General features: G+C 39.2%; 1 protein-coding gene across 2 annotated transcripts; it reads right to left on the bottom strand.

Annotated features, from left to right (window-relative positions):
* Positions 1–4,473: 4,473 nt before the first annotated feature.
* On the bottom strand, positions 4,474–11,817 carry LOC116262213 (proton pump-interactor 1-like). Of its 2 annotated transcripts, none has more exons than XM_050079412.1 (8): positions 11,558–11,817; positions 7,743–8,180; positions 7,433–7,627; positions 7,166–7,345; positions 6,850–7,044; positions 6,471–6,569; positions 5,864–6,383; positions 4,474–5,103 (listed from the first exon to the last, which is right to left on the bottom strand). In XM_050079412.1, the coding sequence occupies exons 2-8, from the start codon at positions 8,124–8,126 to the stop codon at positions 4,778–4,780; spliced, it is 1,899 nt and encodes a 632-aa protein (XP_049935369.1). In that variant the 5' UTR covers positions 8,127–8,180; positions 11,558–11,817; the 3' UTR covers positions 4,474–4,777. The 2 variants fall into 2 exon arrangements, with proteins under 2 accessions (XP_049935369.1, XP_031497218.2); XM_031641358.2 differs by lacking the exon at positions 4,474–5,103 and adding an exon at positions 11,341–11,386 and having other exon boundaries at positions 5,125–6,383; positions 11,558–11,741.
* Positions 11,818–14,971: the final 3,154 nt, after the last annotated feature.

Genomic DNA, 14,971 nt, shown 5'->3' with positions numbered 1-14,971 from the left:
CCTCCGCCCCTGGCAATCGACTTCCCCTTCAAGCACCTCCCCTTCAAGCACGGCTGTTTTTACTGGATCCGGATATGGGACCTGTATTGATTTTAAGAAAATTTTTTACCTAATAATAGTAGTTGTGGATCTCATTAGTGGGTAAAGAGGCCGTTTGACACTGTTTAGTTATTTTGTCTTAAAATCTGAAGTAGATTCATAAAACACTATGTTGCAATCATGAATCTGCCCTTTTTTTTTTGTCATAGTGTCGCTAAATAGTAACAATTTGTTATCGGTGCCAAACAACATCCAAAAATTTAATTAATGACTTTTTATAAAGTTTCTATGAGACGCATATCATGGAAATTAAACTTTTTATTTCCATCAAAGTTTCTTATCCAAACAGTTATGAGATATGAACAAACAAAAGATAGCTTGTTGGATTAAGAAGTACATATTATCTCCATCGCAAAATGAGTCCCATGTCCATATTCAATTAGCTAAGATCCAAATGAGTCAGATGCCAAACAAAATCTACCCCAATTTTATATAGCCCCATGGGCAGCCATTAGATCCAGATAGAAGCAACAATCACATGGCTAACAAACTAATGTGGTATCACGTATATGTTGTCTGCTGATCTTGTCTCATTTATCATAAAAATAAAATAGAATTCCGTGGAATGAGAAAATGGTGAAGACAAGGCAATCTTGATTAGCTATTGTTGTAATCTGATTAAAATGCAAGTTCTAAAAAAATATGATTTGGAAACAAGCAAAAGGTTTTTTTTTTTTTTTTTTTGTAATTTGGGCTTCGTGAAAACTGCACCCCGAATGAGAGATTTTGTCGCCTGCCAAAGAAGCAAATCATGAACAACCTTCCCCAGAAGTGAAGAACGTCTCATGAATCAAACACGTCTTGCCCGAATAAGCCAACCATGAATGTTATTCATGGAAAGTGAAGAATGTCTGATGAATCAAGAACTCCCTAAGAGATTTTCTGCAATGAATGGTGGTTTACTTCAAACTTATTTGGAAAAACAAAAAATTCAGCATCTGTTGGACAGTATTTTTTTTTTTCAAAAATTTAAATTTATCTAAGGCGAAAGATAGTTTGAAGAAATGGTTCCATTCTCTTATTTCTCGAACTAAGAGATCCATGTATACAGACTCTCTATGCATATAGATACAAATGGTCCCAAATCCCACTAGAACCAAGGCTTGCAAACACTCCTGAGTCATATAATCAACTAAAATGAAGTAAAGCTTTTGAGTCAGAAGAGGTTTGTTGGAGGCTAAGGCTGTTTGAGGACCTAGTATTGAACGATACACCCATCAGCTCAAGCGTCACATGGCCAGTAACACTCACGGGAATCAAACTTATAATGCATTGTTAGCACGACACTCAGGCCAACCAGCTCTGGTATGGTCTCGGAAGCTGAAGGGGGGCTCTGAGACAAGAGAAAAATACAAAGAAAGGTGGGTCAGGCCAAAGAAAGTTAGACACGTTACGGTCATAGCCGACCAAAGGCATTTTGCCTTCGCTCATGCCAAAAACATGGAGCCAAAATTAGTGACGCTTTCTTGCCTCTGTCCTCTAGCACGGCTGAAAAGGACGGATAACCTTGCTGAGCATTAGTGACGTATTGATACGTAGACACCACCTGAAGATTGCCCGGTTCATGGAATTCACTTGAATTTAATTTCTAGACAAAAAACAGAAAAAGAAAAAAGCGTGTCACTTATATATACACCGATGATCATAACCAAATAGGGTTTTCGGTAATATTTTTATGACCCTGCTATTGTAAAAATAAATACAAAAATTAATTCGAGAATACCACTTATAATAAGCATTATAAAATCTATGGCAATTATAATTTATCATGTTGTCATTGATTCAATTCGAATCGGCCAAGTCCCGTCAATTTTTATAATATTACTTCTAAATGCTAAACTTTTTCTGAGGATATGGGGAGGTTTCTAATAATCGCTTAATATAACGAATAGGCAAAAGATTAAATTCATCCCGACTCTTCGCTAAAATGCAGTGGATTGGCAGTAGATTGCATCAATGGAAGTTAATTCTTGAAACGAATCAACGGGGCTGCTGATTTGGTGAATTTTTATTGTTAAAAAAATGAAATAAATTAAATAAATTGATTAAAAATATAAAAAACTTCAAATATTTTAGAAAGACACCCTTAATTTGAGACCAAATCAAATCAATTTGCCACCAATTCGATTCCATCCAAATTAGCGGATTTAAGCAATACTGACAATAGTGGTTTGTTGTGACACAGGTTTGCATAGAAGCTTATAAAATTTTTCTTGATCACAAATTGCGCACCTACACCGTTCGCTTATAGGAAAACTGACATTCTTGAGATTTGAACCATAACTTTCGCCGTTACAGAGAAAACCGAATCTGGTGTGCGGACTTCAACCCCAAAAGGAAATCTTCCTTTTTTATTTTTTTTGAAGGGTGAATGGTTCATTCCACCGCCCTTAAGAGAGGACACTGCTCCCCTCCCTTTTGTGTCCACCTCATGTGTTTCGAGATCTTTTATAGTCAAGAGGTAGAGCGCACTAGGACATCAAAGTAACCACTTTAAATTTCAAACATGAGTTCTTGAAGAAGTTGAACCGCCTTATTGTCCACTAAAACAATTTTACAATAGCCATATTGGACAAATATAATGGCAGTATCAACGTCGAATAAGATGGGAAAGTCTCCATCACTTTTCAGTGGACAAAGTCTGCACGTAATTCTATGCAAACGAAATTGCCAAGACTTTGATGTCATTGCTGAATTTGGTGCATTTAAAGCTTATGGCAGTCGCATTTTTCAGCGATTGGAGAAGGGGTCTGGATCTTGACTTCGAAATTAAGATGGAGTTTGAATCTTGTAACTTGGAGTACTTGACAGTTTTACCCAATTCTCATACCGGACATGATATTGAAGGACAGAAATGCTTAGCTTTTTATCTGAACCACATTTTCCATCATAATATCTGGGTCCAATGAAAAATTGACCCGAACGGGTTGTCCAAACCTGGTCCAAGCAAATATGAAAGCAAGAGAAAAAGGTCATCTGCCCACACACTTGGGGCGTGGTAATCGCTGGAAATCCAAGAAACGAAGGGATGTGAATACCGGATGCAAATGCCTAGCATTTGATGTCAATAGGTCGAACATATCCGATTACCAACCAGAATCCATATTCATTTCGTCAAGTCGGCTAAAGATAACAGGACCTCAAATTCAATGTGTTGTTGGTGATTGAATCCGAAAACTGAATCCAAGTTCCAACAGATTTTTTGGCTCACTTGCATGTAAATGCTGGAGCTTATACTTGCTCAGTTCAGGGAGATGTTGTAACTGATGGATCCGAACCAGGCAAGCATGAATGCCTAGTGACAACCAGGTATGTGTATTTTTCTGATGCTAATTGCATCTTAACCTATGTTGTCGAAACCAGAAGTTGAACTCAAGTTATTCAAGATTTCACACTGACCAATAGTTATTGGTCCTGCTCAGTCTAAATCGATTGAATCAGCCACCAAATCATATCAGTTTGCTACTGATTTGATTCCGATTCGCTCATTCGGGCTCATTTTTATAATACTGCTATAGATCAACTAATATAAAGTAACAGAAAGATGCATGTTTATAGAAAGAATGCACATACATACTTATAGATCAGAAATTAGTCCGCTCCCCAATAACTGTGTCAAGTGATTTGTTAATTATACTATTGGTTACAACCATGAACAAGCTTGTTCTCTGTACATTTTCTTAACAAATAGATATCCAGTTTTGTACTCTGTTCATTTCCTTAACAAATAGATAGCCGGTGAGCCTTTCATGGCGGATCATTGCCGATAAACAAGCCGCACAGTTCCTTACGAGCAATACAGGCCTACCCATATAGATACCTGCAGTGAATCGGTGTGTGGGAGTTACAATCGAACCACACATGAGATGATCCTACGCTACGTCCTCTAAAGATCACAGTTTATGCACCATTTCTAACCCTCTTTCTAGAGGAGAAACTCCCAGCCCCAGGTTTCTCTTCCAATCACAGGGTCCTCTTACCAAAGCTTGTTCAACGTGCAAGTCGTATAATGATCCGCAACCAAACCAAGTCGCCGTTCAAGCACTTGACCCCTTTTTTCTTCAACACTGCAGGACAAAGTAGTTCCCAGGAAACTCGCTTCCTTCTAAAATTGGCTTCCGCCCTTTCGATTCAAACACTTTTTAAAAGGAACACCAGCCCTTCCCACCTCCTCTTCATTTACAGTGACTACATGCAATTACATCATCAAAAGATAAAACAAAAGGCCGAACTGTTGTAAGCCAGACCCCGACCTTGGTATATCGAAATAACAAAGCACTTGGGCACAAAAAAAAAACATTTATTAGGAGTCGCTAGCGAAGCAAAAGAGAACTTTACTTCAGGCGCAGCTTTTGGCTGAAATCCATTCTTAAATATGAAGATGCCAAACATCTACGTGAAAACGTTTTATACGTGATTTGTCTTTGACATGATGGTTGTACAGAAATTCTAATGAAACAGAACAGAACCTAGGGCCAGAGGGGACGATGGGTGCGATCAGAAACTCAAAATATGGCCTCAGCGCTACAAGCAACATTATGGAACAGCCCATCCTTGAAAGGGATGTCAAAAAGAAAGAATATCAAGGTTGTACAGGATAAAACTATGAAAAATGCTGTAAAAAGGAGAAAAGGGAACTCTTCAGCCAGGAAAATTGGTCCGGACTACCTAACGCATCCTAATTCTTGGGCTCTTTCTGAAGAAAATAAAAAAGTACCAGAGCCAGAAGCACCAGGGCCAAGATAACAGAGGGCACAACCCATAACCAGTATGAGCTTGCTTGCTTCTTCTTCAAGATGGACTTTGGTACAGGTTTTGGGCCTTTAGTGCGGCCCCGGAACCTCACAGTTTCCTTTGGTGTGTTGTCCTTTGGTGGAGCTGGAACCTCCACCTTCTCCTCGGCATCTTCTGCAGTAGTAGCCTCAGGTTCCTCAGAGGTGTCGTCACTTTCCGCATTCACCACTGCACCAGCCTTTTTCCTGGCCTTCTTCTCACGTTCCTGGAAATGTTCCAACCAAAGCACGTCAAGCTCTCGTATGAAAGCAAGTTTTACCCAGGAATGTACAAAATGACCCAATCCAACTCAGAATTCAGGACTTTCATGTTTTAATGCTAAGAAGGCTGATGGAACTCAATCTTATAGAGATCCTCGTATTTGAAATTCGTTCTTTAAGAACCAAGAAATCCCATGGTATGAAGATTTCAGGCAGCAAATATGAAAAGTGAAGGCCAGCCTCGGATCTTAGGATACGGCTGGCACTATATCAGAAGTGCCTTATGCCCCTTCAATCATTTATCTGAGAATTGAGGCTCTCAGATAGCCTATCAAGTTCGAAAAGGTGCCTCAATAAGAAATTCCTGAGGAGCCAACCCTCTTCTCCATGGTCCTAGGCTGCATCGGGACCTGGGTGTGAGGGCAGCGCATCTTCAGCTCAATGGCACGACTCCCTCCATAAGGCCCAGAATAATAGCGCCTATGAGAATTGAAATGAGGACTTGCAGACTGCAAGCCTGCCAGTCTGACCCTCTCTCCATGGTCCAAGGCTGCATTGAGGCCTGGGCGTGGGGGCAGTCCATCTTCAGTTCAATGCCAGGATTCCTCCCATAAGGCCCAGGAGAATAGTGCCTATGAGAAATGAAATGATGACCTGCAGTCTGCAAGCCGACCAGCCTGACTAGCTATGCTATGACCCTCAAGACAAAATGGCCTCGATAAACAAAAAGCAAGAAAAGTTAAAGAAAATAAAAATGCTACTTTCCTTCTGCTTCTTCTCAGCGTCCTTCTGTGCTCTGGCTGCAGCCTTGGCTGCTGCCTTCTCGGCTAGTTTCTTCTTCCTTTCAAGTGCCAACTTAGCTTTTGCAATCTCCTCCTGTCTCTTCAGCTCCTTCAGTTTTGCAGCGTCCACTTCATTTTCTCTGGAAACCTTGTGTGTTTCTACTGCAGAGACAATTTCTGGTTCCTGCAAGGTCCTCTCTTTTGCTGCCACCTCTGGTTCCTTTGACTTTTTATTTTCTTCTTTCTGCCTTTGGACCTTGTTTGCACTTGGAGTTTCATGTTCTGAGGGAGCACGAGTGTCATCTTTAGAATGTCTTGTGCTGCCTTTTGCCGGTGCAGTGGCTGTTTCAGCCAATGCTGGTTCTTCTGATACCAATGGTTTCTCATCAGGGTTTCTCATTCGACCATCTCTACTCAACTGCCTGCTGTCCAGTGATGGCAAAAGCTTTTTTTCATAATCATCTCTCACTTTTTTGCTGCTATTCCACAGTGCCATGAATTTCTCGGTCTGCAGCATGAGGAAAGAACTAAGAACAACAAAGCAACAAAATACAGGGATATTAGCAACTTCATTGTAAATCATCGTTTCAGGTACCTCAGTGTGTGAAATCTCCTCCAGTGCTGCTTTATCTTTCTTTGCAGCCAGCTCTCTAAACTTTGTTTGAAGTGATCGATATTGGAAGTAGGATGCATTCTGAGCATTGCACACATTAACACAATAATCATAACTAAAGAAAAGAAGATCATGTGATAGAATGAAAATAAAAAAGTCGCTTCACAAACACTTGCACAAAGCAAATCAGCATAAATTCAGGTGAATGGCAATAACATGCAGAAATAAGATCTACAATAGCCCAAGCCAACCAAGGAAGGAACTAATTAACGAGCCCCCTATGCTGCCAGACAAAACATGAACTAAGCTGTACTCCACACAAATAAACATACTTAGCCACACAGCAACAAAATATTCTTACCCCTTCATCACGTTGTTTTCTGAGCTCAAGAACAGATGCATATGCTTTGCCCTTTCTTTCAGTTGCAGTGTTAAGTTCCTCCTGCAATGAACTGATCTCTTTGTCTATGGCCTTCAAATCTTCCTCATGATGCTTGATTTTCGCATCAACTGATTGTTGTTCTTTTCTTACTTCATCCATGTCACCACCTATGAGCTACGAGATAAGCAACCATGAATAAATGTTTGTACTCCCAAGCTGTTGGAGAAAGTGATTTCAACAGCAAAACAAAGTTGTACCAGAAAAACCAGAAATAAACCCAGAAAATCAATCATACTTTGACATGGTCCTGGATGACTTCCTTCTGACCATAAGAGTCCTGAATTTTTGCTTGCATGGCAACATGAGCAATAACTTTTTCCCGTGTCCCTTCCAGCTGCTTAATTTCTTTAAGCAACTGCTTCTCTTCAGCCAACGTGTTGCTTTCATGTTGAATACGGTATTGCAAACTTTGTATCTATTATTCAAGGATCAAGAGCAGCAACATTAGAAGTCTAGCCATAACAAAGTTGCCCAAATCACTCTGTCGAATATGCAAACTTACGCGTTCATTTAGCTCTTCCTCCGAGGAACATAAGCCAACACCTTTCTCTCTATTGATGCTGCTTGCATTGCGTAACTTCCCTAGAGCCGCCTGAAGAGGCTCCATTTCTTTTCTTTTCTCGTCCAAAGTCTTCCTAAACTCTTTTCTTTGAGATGATAAGGGTTTCAATTTATCAATTATCTGAAACCTCTCTGTCTGATGAACATTAAGAAAGATGCGTGACTGACAGAAAGATATAATGAAGATTTGGTTCTGCTGCATCATCGACTATCTCTTCATTTAATAAGCTAAAAGCATAGACATCCATTACCTTTTTGGCTTTTAATAACTCGGTGAGCTGGTATCGAGCTTGCATTCTCTTCTGAAGTTCTTTTTCAGCGGCTTCCATCTTTCCTTTTAACTTTGGATCTTCGTAGTACCGAAACTTGACAAAGTAAAATGTATGGATTTCCTTTTGAGCAGGCCACTCATCAGCAGCATCCTTTGGGAATTTGTCAGCTGAAACATCTTTTTCTCCATTTGCCGATGAACTTGCTCCTACTGGACCATCAACTGGACCAAGTTTTGTTTGTTCTTCAAATGCTGGAGAGGAAACTACTTTGCCATCTTCAAATTCATTAGCCTTTGTGGCTTCCATGTCAGTTGCCTCTAACTGCCCCTGTGTGTACTCAGCTGCCAATATTTCCACAGCCATATTTTCTGCTTGAACTTGAATCCTGGAAATGCCTTGACTGGAATACCTGAATTCCTGATCAAATTCATGTTGCTGCTAGCATTAAAAACAACAGTATATCTAAAAGCTCCAAAAATTGATCAATTTAAATTAGAATGCAGCAAGTCAGTCAGCAAATAATCTTCTTGAAAGAAAATAAATCATTAATCAATACAGTAAAATTCAAACTCTAATTAAGAAAAGAATGACAGAGAATAGCACAAGTTATGGTATATACAACGACCAAGGAGCTGAGAATTTCCTTATTGCACCATTATCTCAGATAAAAATGGAAAATGTGAAAATAGATAGCAGCACATGATAATCATTAAAACTGAAATTGAAAATATAAAACCTTCATTTAATTTTATAGCCTCAACACTGTTGCACAGCTAGGCTAAGATCAAGGTACAGCGTTCTTCAATATTTGTCCCCTGAAGCAGGTCAAATTGCTACCAAAAAAAGACACATTATAAAGCTATTTGCTTGTTCATCCCTTCTTTAACTAAAAAATTTGAAAAGCCGATTTTGCAAGATAAAGGTGAAACCAACAGTAAACAGTTAATCAATAAGTATTAAATGCTTCCTCATCCAATATGTAGTAAAATCACCTATCCAAGAGAAAGGTCCATTAGATGCAATTTACAGCAATATAGGAGTATTAAAAGCCTGTCTACCACTGCGCAGTCACAATCACCTGAGTGTTTACTGATATTATAAGCCCATCCCAACAAAGATTATAACTAAAGAAATGCTTTAGGTTCCTCTCCATGTGTTGGGTGCTTAGATCATCAACTTGTTTGCACATAAAAGAGCTTATATCCCCCAGTGTGTGATTTATTTTTTTAATGAAGCATTAAGCATACTTCTCTAATGTCATCAAGAAGTAGACCTGCACACCACTTGAACCATCCAAAGATACCATATATGAAGAAACATTAGGCTTGGGAGGACCTATACAGAAACACGGGGACAAACATAGGGCTACTTCTATGCTTCATAGAAGGAACTCATTCTAAAAGTAGCATGAATTAAGAATAAAACCAGAAGGGAGCAAGACTGCTGGGCCACCCATAAAAGGATAAGGGAGAAACCAATCCTTTGTTGAAAATGAAAAAATTGCATACCTTCCCCTACTATGGAGCTACGCATTTTCTATTTCACTGTCAAGCCAGCTTAGTCAAGAAACTACATGCAGCAACTGGATATAAAGTTATGTGTCAAAAAATAGCCAATATAGATATGTCCTTGATATGGTTCCAACTTCCAAAGACTATTGAGAAAGCAGTTACGATTTCGTGTTGAACTGGATTAGCTTCACAGCCCAGATTTGCAAAAACAGCACCACATTTTATCCATATCAACAAACCATCAAAAGACTACAGGCTCCTGAACTTATCAAACATTCTGTTAATAACAAGATAAACAAAGCAATTAAGGTCCTCGTCTCAGAGACCAAAACCAGTTATGTGTTGGGAGATTCAAATTATAGTCTCATTCCCTGATATTGACCTGGACCACTATTCACTGAGGGATGGGTATTAGCAATTTGGTCTACAATTTTCGCTTGACTCTTATTGATAAATACTTCAAGTGAAAGACAAGGTTCAGGCATCTCACAGTTTTTCACAGATCTAAACACGTGTTATTCGAAAAAACGCGTATAATACACGAGAAATCAGTCAGCCATATAAAACGGCAATTAGACGTGTGTTTTTTAAAAAAACACCATAAAATAAAAAACGTGAAAAATACGAGTTTTCTGTATTTTTTTATTAATTTTTAATTTTTTATAATTTTCAGGATTTATTAAATGTTTTCAATTTCTTAAAAATTTGCCGAGATTTTGCTGAGATATTCCCGAGATATACAACTTTGTCATATTATACCCGAGAAATTGCTCATTGTATCATACCTGTACACGATATACGTGACAATGATCTAACCACAAGAATGTTGTCACATTGTATTAAAAATATATTTAAGGAAAACTGAAACCTGACATGTAAATCTAATTTTATGACATGATCAATGTAAGACTGTTGTTTTGGTGATTTTATAGAATATGATCTTCACATTGGATTTCAGATTTTTTTAGGAAATATAGTTTTGGACAATCTGACCATGTCCATGCAGTCACATTTGTGTGTGTATACAAATATAATTATATGTAAATGGGTTCTACCAGTTCCATTTTTAGACTGTTTTTTCATCTCCTTTTCCTCTCTCACTCTCCTGCCTATTTGCATGTGAAGCATAACAGAGGAAGGTGAATCGCAGTGACTCACAAATTGTCATAAAACCAAATAAAATAAACAATATTTTTTACCGCATAAAAAATCCAAATTCAACATAAAATGGTCCTGAAGAAAAAAATAAAAGGATCCAAACATTGACATCGTATATACATCCACAAAAACACTTTATGCTAGAATTAGCTACCTACTATTTAAGACCCAGTTTTAATCACGTTTCTGTGACAATCATGTTAAAATTTTAACGAGTGGTGGAGAGAAGATCATATGTTTTTTGCAAAGGCTTCCCCTTCGGTACTACTGTTGGATATTAAAGCATCATACGACTAATTCACTTAGATCATTAAAAAGAAACCAAACAGCTTCAGCAATCCGTTGTCAACGATGAAAAGATCACAGTTCAAAGACCCCGGTAATAGAAGCAACAATGTACAGGCAACTACACACATGAACAAAAGATATCAATACCCCACACAATATATGGTTAGGAAAATGCATCAGATTACTGATTGGATTTTCTCATAATTACCAATTTTTTTGTGCTTAAGCCTGCATGACGATCAGCAATATAGCATTTAAAAGGATGAAGAAGAACCCGCCGGAGACGCAGTTAGTTAAGCATGCAGCTTCCTTAATTTCAAAACTAGAAATTTCCCTTGTATCCAGATCTAACCCACCAAAACACTCAGGAAACACAAAAAGCTCCCAGAAAACTAAAAATGAAGAATCAGATAAATGGTTTCATCATAATCCAAAAACATCTACGATTAGACAATCGCCTCAACAAACACGAATATACGCCGTCATTGGATGGAAAGAATGAAGCAAAACTCCGGCAACAGTCTCAAAACAGCATGAAGGCACGTCCACGCCGCGGATTCAACATGGGAAAAGAAAACAACTAAAGATCCTCGAAAAAGCAATGGAGCACGTATCATTACCGCCGAATTGGAGATCTTCCCTCTCAGGACCCGGAATCACTCCGATCTAAACCGAAAACACCAGACGAACGTTTCCAAGAAATATGCAGAACATGCATCGACAGCGAAGAATCACGGAATGAAAAAGCGCCAATCGGAACCGAACCAAAAGACAGAATAACAAAGAAGACGGAAAGCACAATCACGAAAATGACAAAAAAGGAACAAAACTCCATACCTCAAACAGGATTCCCCGCCTAATGGCGTCTGATTCAGAGGACAGAAAGACGGATCTCGGCCCCTTTCCGCTTTTCTGAAGGTCGAAAAGGAAGGGACTCGACACGATTCTGAAGGACGGAGATATATATGTATGCACAACAGAAATGACCACAACGCCCCTGTAGCTTGCTACGTGGACGGCGCCGAAGCGGTGAAGCTGTCTCCTCAGGGTGAAAGGGCTCTGTCGTCTTTTGGGGAAGGGCGGGCTTCCCCCATCCGCCGCTGCGCCCTCCGGAAATGGCGTCTGAATCTATCGGTCGCTTAATTTTAGATTCCCGTTATTTATCGACCGTTAACTTGGTAGGTCGCGGGTCAACGTGACTGGGAATTGGGTTTCAATAGAGTTGACGAGCTCCATCCAAAACGAAAAAGCGTACACACTTCCATTTATTATATTGAGTTCGATATTTTAATTATTTAAATTTCTGTCATTTATATATTTAAAAGGACAAAAAGGAGGCTAAATAACGCTGTATGTTGTAACACAATACAAGGCTGATACAAGTTTTTGTTGTCGTCTTCTAAATCAATTTAAAATATACTTTAAATTAATAAAATACATAATAACAAGAAACGAGCTGATACGTGGGGGATTACCGTTTATTTACAACATTAGTTATATGATAAGAGAGCAAGTTATTTAAATTATAAGTCGGTGCGTTCGACCACCCATATTGACTCGACGGTCTCCACCTAACTATTATGATGAGAAAGGGTGTGTTAGAATGGTGAGGGACAGAAAGTCTCGTGTTTGAAGCCGAGTAAGAGTAAAATATCTCACCAACATAGTCAAATAGGGATGGAGTTTTCCATGTTTTGTCGCGTCGACGACACTACGTCGTGGTATGTGGCTGGACCCTGCGGCTGCTATTGACCAGGCAACCAAACACGTCCTGGTAACTCTTTTTCTCTTTGTGAATCCCAACCAAATTAGCATTCAATTCGCATCGGCAGCTGTCCCTCTCAATGGAGCAAAATTAGCATTCAATTCTTTTTTTTTTTTTTCTTTTGTTTTCAGTTTTCTGGCTATTGATATGATTCTATCTCTCTGCTTTATTTTCGACGGGGGATCATCTTGAGAATCTCAAATCCAAGATCCAAATATTTAAGACGGAAAGCTACAAGTTGAAGTGGTGTGTTTGAAAGGACTGGATAAGTTATCCAGCGACAACTTCTTTATGGGGTGAAAAGTAGGACCCCTGGGTTTGGCCCTTAGCTCGACCTTTTTGTCACCATTTTTAAGAAAGTAAACCAATTGCTTGCTTGCGAATGTTTTTCACCAACATTGAAGTTAAAATGAGGAGCGTTTTGATCATCAAGAGCAAATATCGGACGTGAATCACTAAGTGCTTGATACCACTGGTCCTAAGAAGCTCGGCTAAGTGCACGGTCGAGCATGGAGCCATGTTTCATGAGGACTCGGACCAAGTTGACCTGGTGATAGACTGGAAGGGTCAGCCAAATGGTCCTTATCAGTGGTCTGCAACAAGATAGACCAATTCAATCCAGTCGAATACCTTGCGAGTAAGGGTAGGTGTCGGGCTGGGGGTCTCTTAAGCTTTCAGGCCCTTGACCCATGCTTGACTCCAAATTGGACCAGTTGGGGCCGATGCCAATCGCTACTTGCTCGGTAAACGAAAAATGGCTGATGTGCAGACTCCAAATCGGGATGGTTCAAGCTCGACTCCAAATCGGGATGGTTCGGCTCGATGTTCTCTTATTTATGCTGGAAAATTTAGTCCTGCATTGCTCGTTGATGAAATTTTCCTTTCTTTATATGTTATGGTCGAAGAGTTCCTAATGTCTCTTCGGAGACATCTGATAAAATTGGAACGATTGGCCTGATTCTTCTCTGTTCTCTTTCGTTCTAGCTGAATCGTCCTCCCGCCATTCGACGAGTCTTTTTTGCTTGTTGCCTGCCTGAGTTCTTTTTCTTCCCCCTTCGTTTTTCATTTAATCTGAATCGTCCGTCTCCCTCCATTCGGTAGAAGGGCGGCCGATGAATCCCAGTTCCGCTCCCAACTTGTTCTGATACTTGTGAGAATCGCCGTGGTGCTTCATTCTTCCTTCGGTCTGAAACGAATTAGTCGCAGACGCTGTTCTTTTCCTGGTGCGACTACTACCATCGGATACGATTACGATGAGAGGTACTGATTGTGGTTTCCGTTGTCTTATTTAGTCAGGATGATCTTTCACTTGTTTTGCAAATTTGTCGTCCTTGTCTTCTTGAATGTCGAAAATTCATCTAATTTTCGTTTGCTTTCTTATTTCTAGTTCATCTAATTTTCGTTTGCTTTTCTTATTTCTAGTCCAGTTTTCGCCGCCTCTTCCTTGTTCTAATGGAATAAGCAAACCCATTTTTTCTTTTCTCATTTTATTTCCGTTCCTCAAGGTGATTCTGTTTTCCCAAATGCGTTTCTTGTTTTGCAGAATGTAAGATCATAAGATTAAAACCAAATTCTTCAAACTGGGTGTAAGAACTTCTATATCCTTTCATTTGGGAATACACGCAGGAAACTTCATCTATGGACTACGAAGAACAAATCCGTGCCTCCTGCTTCCTCCTCTTAAGTTCTGTTAAAATGTTATGCATTCTTCGCTCCAAACTTTCATATTTCCTATTTGCTGTATGTACAATTCTTACAAAAATTTAGAATTCCACAGCACTACAGGGACACAAGTAAAGTGCTGTAAACAAAAACCAATTCAGCTCCAACATGCTTTGAAAAGGAAGAACAATCCAAAAGATCAAAATAAGAGAGAGATACAGCGGCATCTTTGCTTAATAGGCAATTGTGATTTGTGCAATTGCAACCTCATCCGCACCAAGCTCTTTGCTTAATAGGCAAGAACGCTTCTTCCTCAATGCTTGCTTATGATTGTGAAGCCAATACAACTCTTCTTGGGGTTGTAAAAAAAGAACAACTTGTTCTTGGGGTCCACGGTTGATATTTGTGCTCCCCAAATATATATTCATACTATACATGTTAAAAAATATACTAAGTTGTTGTCTAAAAAAGTTATACTATTATACCGTGGAGGAGATACTCTTACCATCATATTTGTGCTGTTATAGTTCATATGTTTCGGCTACATGACCGCACTCAATAAATTCCAAAACCTAATCATACTTCGGATTATCAAGTGAAAATCCCATCAAAGGTACATTTCTAGCTATTTGGTTCGGGCGTTGGAATCAGATTTCCGTATAAGAAGAAGAAGAAGAAGAAGAAATTGCACAGAAGGTCTGAGCACAAAAGGGACTTCGATTTTGCAAATTCCATTTGGAAATTTTCCCCGCACAGATGCGCTCTTTATATGAAATGCACTCCATAATGAGTTATTTGATACATAATTGCGGATTACAAGGTTT

Source organism: Nymphaea colorata, chromosome 1 (assembly GCF_008831285.2).
Source record: "Nymphaea colorata isolate Beijing-Zhang1983 chromosome 1, ASM883128v2, whole genome shotgun sequence".
Taxonomy (NCBI): domain Eukaryota; kingdom Viridiplantae; phylum Streptophyta; class Magnoliopsida; order Nymphaeales; family Nymphaeaceae; genus Nymphaea; species Nymphaea colorata.
This window is presented reverse-complemented; position numbering and strand designations above follow the sequence as displayed.

Bases quoted from the DNA above. Each gene is read 5' to 3' on its own strand.
- LOC116262213 (XM_050079412.1), bottom strand. From the start codon at position 8,126: ATGGCTGTGGAAATATTGGCAGCTGAGTACACACAGGGGCAGTTAGAG. The intron at 6,570-6,849 runs GTAAGAATATTT...TGCAATGCTCAG, and splicing joins GAAAACAACGTGATGAAGGG to AATGCATCCTACTTCCAATA. The intron at 6,384-6,470 runs GTACCTGAAACG...CTCATGCTGCAG, and splicing joins AGGAGATTTCACACACTGAG to ACCGAGAAATTCATGGCACT.